The sequence below is a fragment of the Anopheles darlingi genome, chromosome 3 (assembly GCF_943734745.1).
Source record: "Anopheles darlingi chromosome 3, idAnoDarlMG_H_01, whole genome shotgun sequence".
Taxonomy (NCBI): Eukaryota; Metazoa; Arthropoda; class Insecta; order Diptera; family Culicidae; genus Anopheles; species Anopheles darlingi.
In genome coordinates this window covers 55,576,113-55,597,041 of record NC_064875.1, presented here as the reverse complement: position 1 = coordinate 55,597,041, position 20,929 = coordinate 55,576,113, and the positions used below count along the sequence as shown (strand labels likewise).

The 20,929-nt window shown below is 46.4% G+C and overlaps 5 protein-coding genes across 6 annotated transcripts in view; 1 reads left to right on the top strand and 4 right to left on the bottom strand.

The window, feature by feature from the left end:
• LOC125955036 (V-type proton ATPase subunit C) overlaps nucleotides 1–3,773 on the bottom strand; it is a 6,972-nt gene extending 3,199 nt beyond the window's left edge. Inside the window, exons 1-5 of one of the 2 annotated variants that reach the window (XM_049685855.1) lie at nucleotides 3,567–3,773; nucleotides 2,688–2,842; nucleotides 2,456–2,609; nucleotides 1,581–2,001; nucleotides 526–854 (exon numbers count right to left, since the gene is read on the bottom strand). In XM_049685855.1, coding sequence (XP_049541812.1) covers nucleotides 526–854; nucleotides 1,581–2,001; nucleotides 2,456–2,609; nucleotides 2,688–2,819 — 1,036 coding nt within the window. In that variant the 5' untranslated portion in view covers nucleotides 2,820–2,842; nucleotides 3,567–3,773. The remainder of the gene's footprint in view (nucleotides 1–525; nucleotides 855–1,580; nucleotides 2,002–2,455; nucleotides 2,610–2,687; nucleotides 2,843–3,566) is intronic. The other variant, XM_049685854.1, reaches the window with a different exon arrangement.
• Nucleotides 3,774–6,039: 2,266 nt separating this feature from the next.
• LOC125955609 (uncharacterized) lies at nucleotides 6,040–8,196 on the bottom strand. Its single transcript, XM_049686749.1, has 2 exons — nucleotides 7,915–8,196; nucleotides 6,040–6,471 (listed from the first exon to the last, which is right to left on the bottom strand). The coding sequence occupies exons 1-2, from the start codon at nucleotides 8,194–8,196 to the stop codon at nucleotides 6,040–6,042; spliced, it is 714 nt and encodes a 237-aa protein (XP_049542706.1).
• Nucleotides 8,197–9,070: 874 nt separating this feature from the next.
• Nucleotides 9,071–11,426, bottom strand: LOC125955608 (uncharacterized). Its single transcript, XM_049686748.1, has 4 exons — nucleotides 11,387–11,426; nucleotides 10,710–11,231; nucleotides 9,797–9,937; nucleotides 9,071–9,704 (listed from the first exon to the last, which is right to left on the bottom strand). The coding sequence occupies exons 1-4, from the start codon at nucleotides 11,424–11,426 to the stop codon at nucleotides 9,157–9,159; spliced, it is 1,251 nt and encodes a 416-aa protein (XP_049542705.1). The 3' UTR covers nucleotides 9,071–9,156.
• Nucleotides 11,427–12,810: 1,384 nt separating this feature from the next.
• LOC125955030 (alpha-N-acetylgalactosaminidase) lies at nucleotides 12,811–14,588 on the top strand. The gene is made up of 7 exons (XM_049685846.1): nucleotides 12,811–13,170; nucleotides 13,251–13,425; nucleotides 13,497–13,591; nucleotides 13,671–13,832; nucleotides 13,908–14,120; nucleotides 14,212–14,370; nucleotides 14,431–14,588. The coding sequence occupies exons 1-7, from the start codon at nucleotides 12,811–12,813 to the stop codon at nucleotides 14,560–14,562; spliced, it is 1,296 nt and encodes a 431-aa protein (XP_049541803.1). The 3' UTR covers nucleotides 14,563–14,588.
• Nucleotides 14,589–17,337: 2,749 nt separating this feature from the next.
• On the bottom strand, nucleotides 17,338–20,080 carry LOC125955026 (hydroxymethylglutaryl-CoA synthase 1). The gene has a single exon (XM_049685841.1). It carries the CDS (start codon nucleotides 19,219–19,221, stop codon nucleotides 17,809–17,811), a length of 1,413 nt encoding a protein of 470 aa, XP_049541798.1. The 5' UTR covers nucleotides 19,222–20,080; the 3' UTR covers nucleotides 17,338–17,808.
• Nucleotides 20,081–20,929: the final 849 nt, after the last annotated feature.

Here is a 20,929-nt window from a genome sequence, read left to right as displayed (position 1 = left end):
AGAAACAGGAAGAAGAGGAACGGGACATAGGATAGATACTAGAGTGTATGTTTAAGTGTCGTTGGTGTGTTTGAATTTTGGGCGACGAATCAGGACTTAAACACACACGCACACGCACGAATACACGCATAACCGGATTGCGAGCCGAGGCACCTAGAAGAACTGGAAAAGTGTTTGGAGATAGCATAGAAGAAGGAACTACACTGGCCAACAAAACCACTAACTGAACGCATGAGCACGAGGAGGGAAAAGAGGCTGTAGCGTGCATAATCGATAGTGCAAAATGGTGGCCAAAACATCGATATAAATATATGTATATTAACAGACAGGTGGTTAACCCCTAGAGAACCCTAGAGCCGACCACCAGCGCAATTGAAAAATGGAAATGGAAAAGAAAGTAAAACAACCAAAAAACATTTGATAAAACAGCGCATCTAGCTCGAGTGTGTGTGTGTGTGTGTGTGTGTTTGATAACAAAACAACAAATCAACAAGAGAGGAAGTGGCCTCTCCAGGTAGTCCTGACCTGGATCGATGGCCTTTGGTGGAGGTGCTGGTTCAGCTGATGATGCAGACATTGGTGAATCCACCGGTGGACCATCACTGCCGCTCCTATCGCGAGCAATCGTCGGTCTTCCACCGTACACTTCATCCTCGTCTGCCTCGTCACCCGGTTCGGCGTTGGCCGAGCGGTTGTGTCTGCGGCGTCCCCGACCATGGCGACCAATAATGCCGCCACCACAGCAGCTGCTACTGCCGCTGACGATAGGTGATGGGCGGGTAAGGGCGATGGAGAACGTGTGCGAATGATCGCCACCGCTACTACCACCGAACAGGTGGCTAGATGAGCGACTCCTGACGATCGCCCATCAACGGAGACACCCGCGGAACCGGAAGCAACAGTGGCACAAAGTAGTAGCAGTAGTAGTAATAGGTTGGAGCGAGAGGAGAATTGGAAGATCGGAATATACACTTTCATTTTAAGACGAATCACTCCAGGAACAAGAGGACGTCAATACGCCATCGATAAAAAACACACAGCAAGATGACGATAATGATGACGATAACGATGAAAGGGGGTAGGCACATTATGAAACAATATCCCTCGGGAGCAACACGGACAACAGGGTGGTACAACATGGTTGCTAAGTCCAATCGAATGAAAGGAGCAACATCCACAAAAATACATAAAGCAACACATTTTGCCAATTGCTGATGAGGTGATCCTGAGTAGTAGTAGCCTCGATGGTAATGGTACACAAACAAATGGATCTCCGAAACCGGCGCCAACTAGCGGACTCATAGCAACGACGACAGCCAGATGAGCACGTGAAAGACATACTTTTTTGCAACATCGAGAATAGATGAAAATAAACCAAAAAGAACAAACATGGAATAGAACAGAAAGTCTGGGGATTCGACGAGAGACGCATGATGAGCATTACACTGGTGCGAGTAGACACACATACAGAAAACAAGGCGAGGGGGGGGGAGGTAGGGGCATACAGCGAATAACAACAGGTGGTTGTCTCGGAGGGGGAAGTGCGTCTCCCGTCTTCGTTATCAGGTGTTGCCGTGTACCTGGATTTGGCTGAATGCTTGCGCCGATGAAACCATCGCCACTCAAACCCCGACCCATGCCCGTGGTCAGATTCCGGTGCACTGTGTCCACCACCGTCACCTTCGTCATCGTCGTCATCGGGACTTAGCAAGCCCGGACTACGAGGTACGCGGTCGTACGATGGTGTTAGCGGTGATGCCTGATCGAAAAATTGGCACACTACGGTCGGTGGGGTGAGTGGTGTTGTGGGTACTGTTGTTGGATACGGACAGGAGCATACCGTCGCCGTCGATCTTTGTTCCATCGAGCAACCCGACGAGGATGAGGTCGTAACACTACTGTGACGCGAGAACCCTTGCTTATTGTCACCGTTTGGCACGGCCGATTGTTTCGTAGGTTCTGTAGGGTTGACCAATTGCTGCTCTGCCCCGGGTGAGCCTTCTTATCGCGGATGTATGGAGAGCCCACCATATAACCATTCGTGTTTGTGTGCGGAAAGTGTCATTAGTGGGATATGTAGTAGAGGGTGATTGGGTATGTGTTAGCAAAGGGGGAAATGGATTATGGGGAAACTTAATCAAACCAAATCAACTAAAAAAAAGAAAATCTTTCTGGGGCACAGCATTCTCCAATTAGGTAATTATTCAGGAACACAAAATCATTGAAACGGCCATGAAAACGGATTTGCCATCCTGTTACCCCTATTTGCTAGAAATGAAGCCGGATTATGCAGCACAACTCAAAGGGCCGTTACTCTGGCAATTAGCTACTGTAAACTGCTGCACAATGCAACAATCTCGTTCACTCCAAGAGGCTTGATGGATTTTCTAGTAGTATCTGGCACCACGATTCTATCGAAACATGTATAAAACCGTCCAGGGACTTCGATACTCACTGTTGTTGGCCTGCAAGTTCTCGTACAGCTTGTCCCGCTGATCCTCGAGCACATCGCCAAGGTAGGCTGCGATTTTGCGCGTCGTTTGTTCGACGTACGCATCCAGTTTTCCGAGATCGTCGGACAAACCGACCAGCTGATCGAGCGTACCGACCTAAAAATAATCAAGAAATGGTAATTATGAAGCGCACACCCCACGGAGGTAATAGTTGATGGCAGGCGGTTGTTGTACCTTCAGGTCCGGGATGTGAAACTTGAAGTTTTCACACAGATTGTTCTGCTTGCTCGTCAGCTGGTTCATCGTTTCCCAGGTTTGCTGGCACGTTTTGTCGCCCGGTGCCGATATCAGCCAATACTCGGACATTGTGGACACTTGCTGTTAAGGACCTGTTGCAGAAAAAGAAAACGGAACGGTAGGGCAGGTTAATCCAGATGTTTCAACAACTCCGGCTGTCCGGTTACGTGTCGAGCTCCTTTGAGACACCGACTGCCGGATCAATAATTCTAATCAATTCTCTAGTGCAATTGCTCCACGGGGAAAGGACATTCCGGGGTGTCGGGCTCACTTATGCAACGTTCTGCGCCTTCGATTGCTTGGTTCTCGAGCCACAAACCAGGCGGCTGCTCCCCGAGACGAGCGAGACACGATCAGACCCTGCTGCGGTGGTTGCGCGAAAGAGAAGGCGAGCGAGCGCAGCGAAAATGGTCAGCTGTTTTGTTGTGTGATAAGTCACATGACACTATCTTTTCCACGGTCCTCTGTCCGGAGCGTTACCGGGACGAGCACCAGAATGGAAACCAGAATCCGAGATCCCTGAAGAGGACCTTCTGGTCGTCGAAGACCGCAGGATGTGCGTTGTTCCTGAAAAGGACTCGTTTACGGGAGAGCCTTCGGGGTACGTGACACGCTCGTGACAACCACCTCATCGATCGATCGATTTTCGTGGCTCGGTTTCGCTGTTCTGTTGTTGATGCGATATCCAGATATTTACGGTCGTTGTTCACCCCATCACACTCCCGACCACAAGAGCTGGCACTTTTATCCACATCCACTGAGGGGAAACCCTTTTCCCAGATATTTTTCAACCAGCGGCCGCGGTCGGAAACTCACCTTTTCGAAGCTGCAAAAACAATCTCCGCGAATCTTTGGTGGCAATCGGAGACGACGAAACGATCCACAAATGACCCACGGACGGTGCTGGTCGACGGTGCCCAAAAGATCGGGAAAACACGGGGACACGGCGAAACACGGAGCAGGATTCGACGGCAAGCAGATCTTCACCGATTTCCAGGTTTCCGAATTCGATTCACGTGATTGCACGAGAAGAAGAAGAAGGAAACAAACACATGGCACACACACACACACACTCTGCCCGTGCAGCAATCTGCCTGTGCAGCAAAAAAAAAGATTTTTTTTTTGTAATTTTTGGTGCATACACCCTTTCCTCGTGTTTAAAATTACAGGTGTTTTATCGTGACCACGCCTGTTATCGGATGAGGAGCTACCTCGAAATTCCTTGCTTTTCATTCAAAACAATATAGGCTACCATAAGCCGTGGCCACACGGGGCGAAAACTCTAGTGCAAACGAAAAAATTAATAGCCGTGGCCACACGGGGCGAAAACTCTAGAGCAAACGAAAAAATTAATGCCAAAACTTTTGCGCTTCGATATGTTTACATGGCCGGGTTGAGGAAATTAAAATCGTTTTTTTGAAGAAAAGGATTGAATACACTAGCAATGATCACTCACTGTCGATGTAAACCACAAATAGAACATATTGCGAGCCCTTCCGTTTGCAAACAGCTTTTACTCTAGGTTTTACGCTCCACGGACCAATAATCGTTTGACAGCATGTAAACGGCAAGCGTAAACGTTTTGGCATTAATTTTTTCGTTTGCGCTAGAGTTTTCGCCCCGTGTGGCCACGGCTAATGCCAAAACGTTTACGCTTGCCGTTTACATGCTGTCAAACGATTATTGGTCCGTGGAGCGTAAAACCTAGCGTAAAAGCTTTTTGCAAACGGTAGGGCTCACAATATGTTCTTTTTGTGGTTTACATCGACAGTGAGTGATCATTGCTAGTGTATTCAATCCTTTTCTTCAAAAAAACGATTTTAATTTCCTCAACCCGGCCATGTAAACATATCGAAGCGAAAACATTTTGGAATTAATGTGCAAATTTGCGCGCAAATTTTCGCTCCGTGTGGCCACGGCTATACAATTTTATTACACCAAATTCCATACAGTGATTCAAATGATACGTTATTCGGGAACTCGTCATTTCCTAGTTGAAATGCAGTTCAAAAACGCGATCATCGCATCCAGAAATTGGCCTGCTCTGCCACAGTTATCTTCCTTGTGGCACAACATCTGATACGCCGGAAACTCTTCCTCCCAATCGCCGACATTAATGCGCAGTACTCGTTTCGCAAGAGTCTCGGACCACTGGCAAGAGTCTCGGACCACTCCGGGAGTCTCGGACCACTGGCAATCTCCGTCCACATGTATAACACGGCCCACGTACAGGACAGCGCTCTGGTTATTGCTCGCAATCCTAACCGCCGTTTCGGGGGGATCGCCCTGTTTGTAAAACTCCCAGAAGAATTTACCATCATCCACCAGCAAAGAGACATCACTTTTCTCTAATTTTTCCATCCCATATAATGGAAAAACACATTCCGCGCCAGGCACCACCTTCACCAGAAGGTTGTGGCCTTTGTGTTCTACTCGACCTAAATAGATTGCCCGGCCATCGCTGTCAGTACCAACTCTCAGGAATCTGTTTGGCCGAAAACGTTCTCTAACGCTCCAACATTTCCACTTGTACTCTGAAAACAGCAATTGTTTAGTGACAATTTTATGTAGTTTCTTCTTTACGATGCCCCACGAGTAAACCTTACCTCCCTCCTTCATAGCGTTTTCTTGGGGATCCATGTATAAGCCTATCAAGAACAAACGTGTAAGTAAAGAAGCTTCTGCTCACTGCCTTCACTTGGAGCTCTGGCTCTGAATAGGAGAGTCCAGATATCCTAATAGAACGTCTTTCCACAATGAACGGATATTTAATACTGGCAAATTCGCACAGTCGGTAGCTCAATGGCTGGACATCATTTTCGAGAGAAATTTTAAGAGTATCCACTAAGCAACATGCAAATCCATCTGCGTTGACATAACGAAGCACGTATCAAGTGTCTAGCACGTATTCGCTTTCCCTATAAAATTCTATTTTTGGTAACAATATCATGAAATAAGATGAATGAAATTCTGATCGCCCCATCAGCAGTTTTCGCATCCAGCGAACATCAGTCCTCCAGCGAACGTTAGCACCTCATTTTTCTATGTTTAACTAACAATACACAACCACTTTTACAGTAAAGTTCATCAAGTAAATCATGATTATATTTTCTATGCTTTCTACACCTTTTTAGTCGTGCCTTGTTTTTTTTTATTAGGGATGCAACTGTAACCAATTAAGTTTCCGTACAGTATCATCAAAGAAGCGTGCTGTACAGCCAGGTTCCGTTCTTTCGGTTCCGGTTCCGCTTCTTGTTCTGGTTCTGGGGCAATTTCGTCAGATGACATTTTAGTTAAGACACAGCACTTGATAGGCACTATACTCTACCTGGCGACAGGCAAAGGGAATGCGCAGTACTCTATCCCGGACCTCTACACCCGGAGTTTCGGAACCCTGGTGAATAACACGACCCACATACAGGACATCGCCCTGGTTGGTGCTGGCAATTCGAATTGACGTTTCAGGAACATTTCCCCCTTTGTTAAACTCCCAACCGAAGCAACCATCATCTACCAGCAGAAAGGCATCGTCCTTGTGAAATTCTTTACCATCGAGAGATGTAAGAATCCATTGCACGACAGGAATCACCTTAGCCGGAAGTTTGTGACCCTCATGATAAACGCGGCCCAAATAGATAGGTTTGTCACCAAGGTCGGTACCAACTCTCAGGATATTTTTCGGGAACGGCTGGTTTTTTTTTCCAATGTATCCATTTATATCCTGCAAACATCAACGGTTCAATGAGCATTTATTCATGTTTAGCTATCACAAAACAATGGTTTATACAATGGAAGCCGATGGGTAGACCTTACCTCCATCGAAAATTATGGTTTCGTTGCACTGGTTGTTGTTACCCATCTTTAAGCAGATCACGAATAATATTGCAAAAAAACGTAGTTTTTGTGTAGTGTCTTCACATGAACGTCTAGCTCTTGTTGTGATATTAGAGGCAATCTACCAGTATGTCCTTTCACATCAAACGATGAGTGTACACTGTGAATAAAATAATCGGTTAAAATCCACTATTGACCTCCTGACTCATGCTGAGTTTGTGATATCATATCATAAAATAGCTGAATGAGTGCAAATTAATGTGTAAAAAGTGCAACTCACTAATTAACTCGCGAAACACGCGTACTAATAGTGGTATTTTACCACCAGCCGGATTGATGGAACCAGTTCTTTGCTAGAATAGTAAAATAGTAATACAGTTGTGGAATAATACGATAGAGAGAAAGAAACGATGATGGAGAATGCTCACGAAGAAGATTATTCGGAATAAGCCCACTATTCGTCTTCCCTCTCAAGATGCGCAGGTGAGTTACCCAGAGTGGACTTTCAGATTCTAGTCTGTCTTTTGGGGAGGAGTCTAACATTAAATCGGGGGGAAAAGGCACGTTTTTACGACTTCTGTTTCACAAACCCATTGAGCTTTTCTCTTATTTTATCGCCAATGTATTAATAAACGGCAATGTTTAAGTTTACAGTTATAGATAATGCAATAAAATACAATAAACATTTGTGAGTAAAAATCAGATTTTTTTCGTGAATTACGATTTTTTATTGATATATTACGGACGGGACCGTATTTATTAAATGAATTACGTTATCGTGTGTTCGCCGTCACAAAACAATCTGATGATTTACTAACCTTCACTTTGATCCGCATCACGCACCAAAAAGCGTTGCTTACAAAATTTCTTAGCAATCGTAACTCATGTTTTATTCACGCGAGTCTAATGTGTCTAATATTTAATTAAAAAAAAACAAACATTACCACTTTTATCATAAAATTCGTCGAGTAAACCATGGTTATATCTTTTATGCTTTCTTTGTTATTTTTCTTGTCACTTGCTTTCTTATTATTCTTACTGTATAAAAAATCGTGAGTATCCACCTCTCTATTCTAACACATTACCATGTGCTGGGTGCACGACATAAAACTAAATACATGTGCTAAGATGAGATTGATGTAAATGCTGTGCACGGTTTTTTGGTCAGCATTGAAAAGATTTAACATGGTCTTATTCTAGAAATGCATTCTATGAGCGAGATCAGTGCATCAAAGAAACGAGCAGAACGACCAGGTTCCGATTCCGGCTCCGCTTCTGGTTCCGGTTCTGGGATAATTTGTTCAGGTGCCACTTTTCTATGGCACAGCACCTGATAGGCACTAAACTCGACCTCGCGACCACCAAAAGGAATACGAAGTACTCTATGATCAGGGTAGATTGCTCCCGGAGTCTCGGTACACTCGTGTATAGCACGACCCACGTACAGCACATCGCCTCGATTCGTGGTGGCAAACTTTACTGCCGTCTTGGGAACCTTGCCCCTACTACCAAACTCCCAGCTGAAGTGACCATCGTCTACCAGCAGCAAGGCATCGTCCTTTTGATATTCTTTCCCATCGAAAGATGTATAAATTCTTTCCACGACACACATCATTTTAGCTGGAAGTATGTGACAGTCTTGCATCACTCGGCCTAAATAGATACATCCACCAAGGTCGTCGGTACCAACTCTTAAAATACTTTCCGGAATCGGATCGCCTTTCCTCCAATGTATCCATTTGTACTCTGCAAACATCAGTAGATCAGAGAGTATCTTATTCATCTTCGATTCATTGTCACAATTTAAAACAAGTTAGATGACTACGAGTAAAACATACCTCCATCCACAGTCTCGTTGTTATTCGATTGCATGTAGGGTGTAGAGCGGTAAAAGGCAGCTCTTGAAATGGATAATGCACGGAAGAAGAATATATATGATGAAACACACAATTTCAACAATTTCGTTAACAATTGAGATTTTTTTTTAACTGAACTGCTTATTATCCGATGCGCGTAAGGTCGTTATGAAAGCAACTTCAGAGTACTTTGTAACGCGAGTTGTTTCTTAACAGTGATCAGTGTTATCTGCGTTGATAGAACTCTATTTATGCGTGGCGTTCTAATTTTAGATACTTTCAAATAATGAGTGCGCTTTCGCCCTTTCATCGTCGAAGATGACCAAAGAATCATCGGTGATAAACACACCATCTGAGATCTCATAGAAGAGCAGTTGTTGTGTCGTCATTTATATCAAATGAACGGTTGGAAAGATAAGCCGACTGGTGGGAACGAATCATTCAATCTAACCGTTTTGCAAGAAATAATCACTTCAGCAATGAGATAAATAATGTGTTAGTAAACTGATAAAACCAAAAGAATGCTTTGCATTTCTTATTCTTATATTATTTATTTGTCGAATGGATGTCACGAAGCATAAAAATGAACAATTTGAAAATTATGTACATGGTTTAATAAGAGACCTCCGTACCAAAGAGAGTATAAACATTTTCAGAATATAACTATTAGATGATAGCGACTGATCAAAGATGGGTGAAGATTTGAAATGTTCTTTCTAGCGTGATACAATCCGACCAATCAGCGTACCCAGTAGCTCAACGAAACGATCGGCACAGCCAGGTGGTGTTGGTTCAGGGCCACTTTCTTCAGACCGAGGGACATTTTCTTTCTTATTGTGACATAGCACATAATATGCTTTAACCTCTACCTCGCCACCGCCAAAGGGAATGCGCAGTACTCCTGCACCAGGGTAAATAGCTCCCGAACTCTCGGAACACTCGTGAAGAGCACGACCCACGTATAAAACATCCCTCCCGTTCAGGTTACCGAACTTGACTGCCGTTTCAGGAACATTGCCCCGTTTGTCAAACTCCCAGTAGAAGCTACCATCATCTACCAGCAGAAAGGCATCGTCCTTTTGATATTCTATCCCATCGAACGATGTATAAATTCTTTCCACGACAGGAATCACCTTAGCCGGAAGTTTGTGGCCGTCATGATAAACGCGACCCAAATAGATAGCTTGGCCACCGACGTCCATACCAGCTCTCAGGATGTTTTCCGGAAACGATCGATCTTTTTTCCAATGTATCCATTTATATTCTGCAAACAGCAATGGCTCAATGAACATCTCTTTCTTTTATGTTTAGGTCTACTAATGCTTTTTACAAGCGGACTCTGCAAGTAAAACTTACCTCCGTCGTCAATTTGGTTTTCTTGGGAGCCCATGTATGAACCTCTGAGGAATAAACGAGTAAGCAAAGTTTCTGTGCAGTGTGTTTGGGAGTGGGCGTAGCTCTTGTTGCGAGACTCTATGAGCACTTTATGCACACGACCTACGAAAACGATCGTTTAATATGGCAATTTTCGATATTCCTTCGAATTGATAGCGATAGCGGCGCAAGAAACGTTCAGGGCACTTTGCAAATAATTCTCCGCACAGTGAAATGTGTCTTCTGCGTTGACAGAGCGAAGGGAATAAACACACATCAAGCGCTATCTCTCGCAATTGCTTTCCTCTGTTAATGACTAGTGTTCTATACTTAGCTTACGGGAGGGTACGACAGATCACCGTCTGTGATAAACACAGATATTAATGAACCATCTGTGATAAACACAGGATCTTTAGGGTATAACAGTTTCATCAGTATTTTAATTTCATTATTCGTTGAAAAGATTAGAAGCTTGAGCGTTTTATTTAACGAACAATCACTTTCAATCAAGGTCATCTGGAGCAAAACATGCTGTGGCTTGACCATCAGCTAAGTAGTAACACTAACAAGGAATGCTTTGCACGATAACCTAATTTTGATATCTTAAAACTCACCTTATTCGTTGGTGGTACTGTTTAAAATAAATATGCTGCGAAGGGAAATGATTTTATGATGGATGATGGTCATTTCGTATTCAAGTACCCTGTGACCATCGTTAGGTAATTTCTACATTATGAAGAAAGCTCAACTCAATCAGTTTCAAGATAATATTCAATTAGATTTTCTAACTTTTTGGTGTTTATTGCATTACTTGGGAAACACGTTCAGTTGCTTGGGAAATTGTCGGCCAATTTTGTTCGAAAAACACAATCCAAAATCGAACACACTACTCTACCCAGTTCGATGAAAAATTTGTCAGTACAACTCCGGGTCTTTTCCTCAGGTTTGTAGCACAGCACCTCATACGCTCGAAATTCGTTCTCGACATTGTCGAACGGGATACTAAGAACGCCTTTGAAACGTAGGATGGTTCCGGGGGTCATGGATGTTTCGATTATGGCACGCCCCACATACAATGTTTCACCGTTGTTACTCTTCCCGATTTGGACTGCCGTTTCTGGTACTGCACCATCCTTACCAAACTCCCAGCAGTAGCGGCCATCATCCACCAGAACTTCAACCGTTTCCACTACGATTTCCTTTCCATCAAAAGCAACATATGAAACACCGCGTGTTTGGATCACCTTTGCTACCAACTGGCATCTGTTGTAAATTGCTCGACCAACATAGATGACCTCATCGTTGATATCGACTCCGCCACGCAGAACATTTTTCGGAAACTCTCGCGATTTGTCCCACAAAACCCATTGCGGATCTCCAGGATTATTGGGCGTGCCAGGTGCTGTCGTCAGCTTCCCTTTTGACGTGTATAATAATTAGACGGGTATAATAAACAATTAATTAATTTAGCGATACATCCAGGATACTTTCTAGTAGTTTAGTTACACTGCATAATCCCAGTTTCCATTCCATACTGCTTTATTTCATTCAAAAAGTATCTTCCGCACTTACCTTGTTGCAATGGAATAACTGGTTGCTCAACTTCGGTCATATTTCGTGTGGTTTTGTTGTCTTAAGAAGCTGTAAACTCTAGTAACTGACCCACTCTTCGGACACAGTCAACCTCACCGCTGAAGAAGACTCCTTCGACTAATTCAAAGCAGCTGTCGATTCGTCAAACGCACAATGCGCAAAATTATCGCTATTGTCTTATCAGGTGAAGATTGACAATATTTTATAAGATTTTTTGTTGTTTGTGCTTTCGATTTTACCAGGAATTAACGTAAAAGCAAATCGTACCGGCACAACACCGCATCGGTGAGATTACAGACACTCTATCATTAAATACGGTTAAACCAACCGTTTAAGCGGCAATCAAATAATCACTCTTTACACACATTTGGGTAAAGGTTGACTCTTCTCAGTCTTGATGAAGCTTTAATCGTTCGAATCGACAGACAACTTGTTGGCGCTAATACCTCTGGCATGCCTCCAGAAATGTGCGGCGTTATCAGCGTTAATGGAGCTAAGAGAACGGTGTAATCGTTTAGCTCAAATTTACTCTCGTTTTTTATGCGTACCCTTTCTGTTCCTAGAAACGTAAACATACTGAGTATTTTGGGGAATGAAAAAATCTTGCACAATCATCAGGAATGTGGAATGCAAATACGTACAGTTGCTTGGGAGGTTTTCTGCGAATTTTATACAAAACATGCAATCTACCATCGACCTTATGGTCCTACACAGTTCTATGCAGAAATCATTTGCACAACGGCGGCTCGTTTCCTCGATTCTAGGTGTCCAGCAGTAGCATCCATCATCCAACAGAACCCCAACCACTTGCCTAAAGATCTGTCGATATTAATTTGCGTCAGATTCATTAACTGATGACTAAAAAAAAATAAACTGTGCCTCGCATGGGCACATAATTAGTCTAATGATCCATCTATGCTGTACAGTGATCCAACACCTTTTTTATCGACGTTCAATCTAGCGGACTGGCTGCTTCTATGTAGTAAGCATTCTGTTCTTGCTGATTACGTGTTTGAGGGGGATCTATGTAATTATCTAACCCCAAACCGTAGCACGCTTTATGAGGGAAAAGATTATAAATCATCTTCGAACGAGAATTGCGAAACCGCTCTTGCACCTACACTGGTCGGCCAACTACGGCGCAACTACGCAATCGGTCGTGCACTGCACACCAGAACTAGATTTGGGTTATCAAAATACCGAACACACTTCAAACGCGAACTCCTGGTACGCATTTTATGGTCTCGAGTGTTAAAATCAACAGCTGGACATAATTGATAAAAGTGCAGCTCAATGGGGGACTGCGTACGATTACGGGACTAACTATAAAACGCACCCAACCGTGGAACGTGAACTACTAGTTCCGTCGTTGCCGTGGCGTAGAAGTACCGTACCGCTGAAAGATGGAAGTGAATCGAGGCGTTACAAAGTTCCTGTTAGCCGCGTGTATAGCGCTTTGCCGGTTTTCAGTGACGACGGTTGAAGCGCTGGATAACGGGCTTGCACTGACGCCACCGATGGGATGGATGAGCTGGGAGCGCTACCGGTGCATTACCGATTGCAAACGGTATCCAGATGAGTGCATTAGCGAGCGATTGTTCAAAAGAATGGCCGATCTGCTGGTGTCCGAGGGCTACCGAGACGCCGGTTACGAGTACGTCAACATTGATGACTGTTGGATGGCCGAGGAGCGTGACGAGGATGGCATTTTGCAGCCTGATAAGGAGCGGTTCCCGAACGGCATCAAGCACCTTGCAGATTATGTAAGCAAGCGCAAACTTATCTGGCGATCGTCGTGGTTGGTCATAATTGGTTATGTTTGTGCTCTCTTCCTCTCCGCCAGATCCACGATCGGGGCTTAAAGTTTGGAATTTATCAAGACATTGGCACGAAAACTTGTGCCGGGTATCCGGGAATGGTGGGCTATTTCAAGCTGGATGCTCAAACATTCGCCGATTGGGGTGTGGATTTCATAAAGATTGATGGCTGTTACGCCGATGTCGAGCTAATGGTAGAGGGTAAGGATGTGTAAGAAGATGTATATCCTTTGTGCGCAGCCGTTAAGTCTTTCCGTTTCATTTCATTCCAGACTACATTCGGTTTGGTAGGTATATGAATGAAACGGGACGTCCGATTCTGTACTCGTGCTCATGGCCAGCGTATCAAGAATACGATGGAATCATCGTAAGTGCAATGCAACCCTCCGTAAACCATCGATGGTCTCACGCACACTCACTATTTCTCTTTATCAATCGTTAATCAGCCCGATTATGAGCAACTGAAGGAAACGTGTAACATGTGGCGCAACTGGGGCGATATAGAGGACTCGCATCAATCGGTCGTTGAGATCACGAAGTACTTCTCTGACCATCAAAACCGAATCATTCCACATTCGGGACCAACGCACTGGAATGATCCTGACACGGTAAGCGGTACCATCAGCACGAAAATTCATGCGACTGAGTAAAACATGTATCTGTCCCTCGATGACGCTCCTTAGCTAATTCTCGGCAACTATGGGCTAAGCTACGATCAGAGCAAATCCCAGCTTGCCGTCTGGACCGTCTTGGCGGCGCCCCTTCTCATATCGAACGATTTATCCAAGGTGACACCGGAGGTAAAAGATCTGCTTCTAAACCCGGAGATCATCGCCGCGAACCAGGACCGGCTGGGCATACAGGGACGTCTGGTCAAAAAGGTCGACAAGATAGAGGTGCGACAAAGCGGAATTGCCAACAAACGCTCTCGGTATTCGGTCTTCACGACCATGGCAAATTTATTCAAATATTCACTTCTCCGTCTAGATCTGGAAGCGGCCGATTCTACCGAAGATCGGATCGGAGCTGACGCAAGTTGTCGCCTTTGTAAGCCGTCGAGCTGACGGTGCTCCGTATGCGGTTAAAGTTGATCTCCGGACCGACGTTGGTCTCAATAGTACGATCGTGAGGGCCTACAAAGTCTACGTAAGTTCGGGGCCGGTAAACTGTGTGCGCAGTATGGGTAACTCATTTTCCACTGTGCAGGACCTGTTCGAGACGAAAGGGAAACCATCGTACGTGCGCGTTAAGGACCACTTCGAAACTCGCATCAATCCGACCGGTGCGAACCTGTACCGCTTCGTACCCATCGTCAGTACGGACTTTATCCGCTATTGATGCGCTCCTCTCGAGAAGTTGTGCTTTCCTCTACACGCGTTCATAAAATAAACCCCAAAACAGCAATGCCACGTGTCCGCTGGTTGATTCATTCATTCCATTCCCCCATATTCCATTGAGTCGCACTCAACCGCGCCGAACCAAGGTCAGGGTGAAGAACGCAACTCGCCTCCGCCGCATTCCAAGTATATAGCGCGGCCACGGGAGCCGCTCGCCAACAGCCATGAGCTGTTTTTTTATGCTGTGGCTTGAACCGAAACCAGACGTCGCCATTACTTTCCTCCTTTCACTACGGATACGAACCAGACAGAGATGAAGACGTTACCCTGCCCGGCACCTCTTGAACGGCGCGTTCTTGTGGTGGTTGTTGGCTGCTGAATCTTCTCAGCTGGAAAATTTCATTCGCCACGCCTGTGCGTGTGTGGTTTTGGTGTGCGCTCAATTCAACTGCAGCAATTAAATCTGAACACGTCCGCGGCTGCCCATATGGTTCTTTGCCGCGCAAACAGCGAAAAGAAGCAAATAAACCGTTCCACTGGAAACGTGTTCTCGTTCGTTGACTCACGCTGCGCGCAACGTAACACATTTCAGTGCGAGCATGGCGGCGCGAGACAACTTTGAATTTCTTTCTTTTCTGGCTTGTGTGTGTGTGCGCGCACCTTCCCCATTCATCCGAGGTGGCTGCGTGACACACTTTACACCTTCGAGGCCGTATACCGGATTGGAACCCCCAGAAATGTCCCCTCTTCATTGCTTCCCATTAATCAAAATGACTCCAAAGCATAAAAGCTCAAAGCAAATGGCGTTGTAGCTCCTCTCTATGTCGGGTGATTGAACCGCGGAAATATGATCGCCAACTTCACCCCGGGATCTGCTCCAGCGGGGAGTCTGGCAAACAACAGAGTTAAAATGCCTAACCGCTGCGAAGAATGCACCACGCCATACCGGTGGTCGAGTGCTACTTGAGTTTAAAAATATCATCCACTGCACTCGGTCTGCATGATCTTGTTGCCAGACACTGCGTCATAGTGTGGCCACACTGAGAAGTGGCTGTTTAGGACATTCAATGATAATTATGGAGTCCACGGACTCACCGCGTGCAGCATGAGCAGAGGGCGATCGATCGATGATGCAGAAAAAAAGGGGGGAATCTTCATGAAATTCCAAAAAAAAAAACACAAATCGCTGGCTCGACATTATGTGACTTTGAGGAAAACGGCGAGGTCGTCGGGTTTATGTAATACCCCGATCGATGGGAGGGTGTTACAGGACATTTGTTAGCTTTCGGTGTGGTGATCGCTGGTGAGGCAGGCGCTGGTCGTTGGATCATCCAACTCCGTCAATGTGATGCGGATCATCGTAAACACCGTGGCGTTGAGTTGTTGAGCAAGAAATGGTCTCTCTCTATCCTTCGTCCCCTCCTTTTGAAGAGCGATGCCATGTTTGCCCCACGGCTGTACGTTAAACAAACAGCCATCCCTCGGCGCGAGATCGTACTATGTAAATGGTTTTGCTTTTTGTTCAGATTACCCACAGAGAGCGAGAAAGAGAACGTCAGGGACTCTTCGTGGTGGTCTTGGAAATAGCAAAATAGCTGATAATGGCATTGATCGATTCATCGATGCTGGAATACGAACGTCCGAAGAAGATTTTCATTGAAACATTGAACAGACAAAAGTTGGAAGCGTCATGATCATCATCGATCTTGTGTCTGCTTTCACTCGTTTCGTAAAAATGGCCAGCGTGCTTTTGAGCTGCGCCGCATTGAATCGGAATTGACTGATTTTCTTCCGCTGCTGGTACTGCTCCGTCAAGATCATACGATACGATGCTGGCCATTCAGGTGGAAAGACGCGATCATCCGACATGAACACTCTCATTCAGTCCGGTTATTACCGGTTCAGTAGCAACAGTAGTTCCTATTATACTTTATTATTGCTGTCGCTGACTATTTTATACGCAGGCAATCCCATCTTGGATCTTATATCAAAACTCAAGCGAAACAATTCGGTTTATTAGCAGCAACGACGACAACGGCGTGGTCGACACACTGCGAACGTGGGATGATGGGAACATGACACATTCCACCAGTGGTTGTTACATGAACGATGCCCCTTTTGTCTGCACCGTTGTCGTCCCGCGTTGTCTGCTGACTATGGGGCAAAGTCCATCCGGACATTGTGGAAGCGCGCGAGAAGATATATAGAGAACTGATCGCGTCCGGTGCCTGGAGCCTCTCGTTCGTTTATCGAACTCGAGGTATCATAATGCTGCGCTAAGCTGTGAGATTTTCTTATCAAGCCTACATTATCACTCTGGAAGAGTGTGGCCCTAGGGCAAGTGGGATGTGGCCGTGTTCTCTGGGGGTTTTTGATGAACACAATTCTTGACGAAATCCTGTGGTTCGTTCATTCACCTCATTTTACGCTTTGGAAATTAAAATTTTAAATTTGCCTCCCCCCCGGGGGCGCTGATGGTGTTCCGTGATGCCACGATGCGAGCTCTCGCGCCTCGCCTAAAGCTGTAATCGTACAAGAGGAGAAGCTAAAAACCCGTTTCGGCAGGTCCGTGAGCATGTCGCAATAAGTGTTATCATAGTGGTGTCAGACACACAGCCACATGGGCGCAGACCATCGATGACGTTGATATCAACACGCGTTGATCCATTGTGCGTTGCGTGTGTCCGCTTGGTCGTTCGCTGAGAAATCTTTCTTTCGGTGGTTTCGCGAATGGTAGAGACGACGGTAAGAAAAGATGACTCAAGGTTTTTAAGAGTTTTTGTTCCTTGTCATAATATATTTCTTTAAGAATAAAACAAACAAACACAATATACTAAACACTATCGGTAGTACGACACCGGTGAGAAAGAACCATGATGAGGAGATAATGAGAAAATGAGCCGGCTGGGCGGGGCGGTAAAGAGAAACGTAGCTTCCACGAGACCATCGGATAGTCACGGGAATTTATGCCGGAAGGGGCTCACCCGGAGCTGCGCATTTAAATCTAAATCCCCTATAACCAAAAGACAAATAAGGAAAGCGAGAGAGAGAGAGAGAGAGAAAGAGATTGTGTTGCTCCTACTTGTAGTTGACCCATGTCTGGCCGAGTTCTCTCTCTCTATCTCTCCATCCCTCAAATATTGATCCAAAACCAACCCCCCCGTTTTCTAACGGCTCTCTGTGGTCCTTCGAGTACGAGTTGCTTCATTAAATATGTGTCGAAGGAGAAGAAGCTGCGCGATCTCCCTTACGAAGCGGGTTGTTCCGGCGGAACACGTTCGTACGTCCGCCGGTGCATGGAATCGACGGCCTTCAGGTAGTAGGTGCCTGGGAAGAGTACGTCCACCGAACCGGTCGGTTCGTAAGGGGCCGCATGATTGTTCTTCTCGCGAATCTCCATCAACGCGGTGAAATCGGTCGGATCCACCTTGACCCGTCGATCAAGCAGGGGCTGAACGTAGTTGAGTTGACGCTTAAACTCCGCCAGCCGTTCCCGGTCCGCGGTCACACTTAGCGAGTACATCGACGAGGCAAGCCCGGAACCGTACGAGAACACACCGATGCGTTTACCGAGCAGTTCGTCCACCTCGGAACCGATCAGCAGCGAGACGAGACAGCTGTACACGGATGGTGTGTACATGTTGCCGACCTGGGCCGCCAGATGCAGCGAACGTGCCGTTTTCGCTTTGAAGACGGATGCGTACTGCGTCATGAAGGCTTTCTCCACGTCCCGGTCGAAGTACGTGTCCTCGAGACGCACCGTAGCAAACTGCTCACTGATCTGCGCTGGGAAACGTGCGGCCCGCTCTTCCGCCGTGGCCAGCACGAAATCATTCAGCCCGATGCGAGCCAACGATTTCTGGACCAGCTTACAGTAGGGACTATGGAAGATGAGGGCATCGAAGGTGTCGAGCGTAACGGGCGCTACGTCCGGATGGCGTTCCGAGAACTTCTTCCGGTACAGCTGATAGCACGCATCAAGGGCACTTAGGTAGCATTGGATCGATAGCTTTCCATCGACCACCGGGTACTCGGAGCTGAGGTCAGGTTTGTAGAAATCGTACGCATGCTTCATGTAGGTCGCTCGTACACCCCGATCGATGCAGAGCGGTGCATTCGGACCGATCAGCATGGCCACGGCACCGGCACCACCCGTCGGACGGGCCGATCCTTGGGCGTACACCGCAATGTCACCGCAAACGACGAGCGCCAAACGGCCATCCCAGCTGGAAGATTCAACCCAGTTGATCGCATTCAGAAGGGCTGCCGTACCACCGTAGCAGGCGTTGGTCGTATCGATGCCTTCTAGATCGGTGATACCCTCCGGTTCGAAGAGCTGCATCAGCACCGACTTTACGCTCTTCGATTTGTCCACGATGGTTTCAGTGCCGACCTCGAGACGTCCAATCCGGGACAACGGCACCTGATGCCGATCGAGCAGATTGCGTACGGCCGTCAGACAGAGCGAGTTAATGTCCTCCCGATCGGAACAGAAACCCATCCGCTGCTGGCCCAACCCGATCGTGTACTTGCCGGCCGATACTCCATCGAACGTTTCGAGCTCCGTCTGATCGACGAACTGCGACGGGAAGATGATCTCCAGCGCCAAAATACCGACACGTTCCGGCCACCTGCTCTGGGTCACATTGTTGCTGCCCATTTTCCTGCTTCTTCTTGGCACTCACTCACTAGCTGGTCCAGCGGACGAAGATGCTTTCTCCACGCACACGCCTCGGGGTCGAGTGAAACACAGATGCGCGACGTCGTGTCCACACTCCGGAGAAAACTTTCTTTTCTTTTCCAAACTCGCACAACAACACACTCGGCACGTGGATCGCGTTTAAGTCCAACTTTCTCGATCACGACTATCGACGCTGGCCACCTCGATTTCACGTTCACGGTCCGATGGCCTGGATGCCGTTATACGCGCGCGCGAGGCTTTTGTGGGTCACCGGTATTCCCGGGTATTCCGGATTGAGAACGGTGTTGACGGAGTTTGCCGGCCACGTTACATAAGCCGGGAAGAGGAAGGAGGCCAGCGGGGCAGGAATCCGTGGTCCGATAAGATAAATCCCGGATATCGATTATGTCACCGATAAACCGTCGGCCGGTCACAAGTCCTGCGGGTGTTTGGGGGGGTGGGTTCGTCCGTGGCACCGGCTGGCGACTGCTGGAGGTCCGTGTTGGTCCGAGGTTTCCGCGAAACTGCCGATCCCGGTCGCGACGATCCGATCGGAAGGCTGCCCGGCTTTGGATTTTACAAAGGAGGCGCCCAGAGGAGGAGAAAAACCAGTTTTACATCACCCCACCGCCCCACCGCCCCACCGCCGCCCGTCATCCACCCTCCACCCGTCATTCAACCACCCACCATCGACACACCGACACCGGTTGGACCACAATTTGGTGCACTTTTTTCGGTCCGTTTGTTAACTATAAAGCTTGATTCGATGAATGTTCGTGCGTTAATTAAGAGTTAATTAACAATTTCTCGCTTTTTGGAACTCGGAACAATGTTTTTAACCTCAAAAACCTGAAATCAAAACAAGACCCATGAAGCGGACACTGCCCATGTAGCCGGGTTGAATCTGAAGCGGACTTGAGATTGTGAGTCAAATTTTAGGCAATTTTAGCTTTTCCAGCTCATTTTTGTTGGTAGTTTCCATCTTAATTCCACTCCACCGAAGCCCGGCGTTTCTGGCCGGAGGAAAATCGCAAAACGGCGAAATTTCCGCGATTTTTTCGATCGAGCGATGTCTACCTTATGTTGAGCATAAAAAGCGCGCGAGGGGCGCAACCGGAAGCTGAGTTATGCACAAGTGGCTTCCGCTGGACTTAAATAATTCAAAAATACGGTTTTTTATGTTCAGTGTTTTTGTGCTCGCGATTCTGTGAATTTTATGGAGCAATTTATAACAAAATGATTGCAGAATCGTCTTTTCAGAACAATGGATAACAGCGGAATAATTTTCTAAGCTTGCAACTTTGCTAAAAACGCAGTATCGCGGGTTACTTTTCCAAGATAAAGATTTACAACCCCAAATGTGGCTCGCTATCACTCTTTTTAAACTTTTTTTTTTTCAATATTTTATTCATTTTCCTTACCTTTCCCACCCCTGATGCAATTTGGGTCTATAACGAACGATTGCGACGACGACCCCACCGGCAAGTCCCATTAGTGCCGAGTGAGTGACATAATTGTGAGGCAATATATGCGAGTTTTAGTAATCGAACAAATGTCCTTTTGGAGTGCCGGCCAGATGATACCAGCGCCCGCTAACCTTTCACACGTGTCTGCCGAGTTCGTGCCCATATGGACCCTTCATCAAATTACGATAAAAATGACAAAATAGCCCATTTACCCAATATGA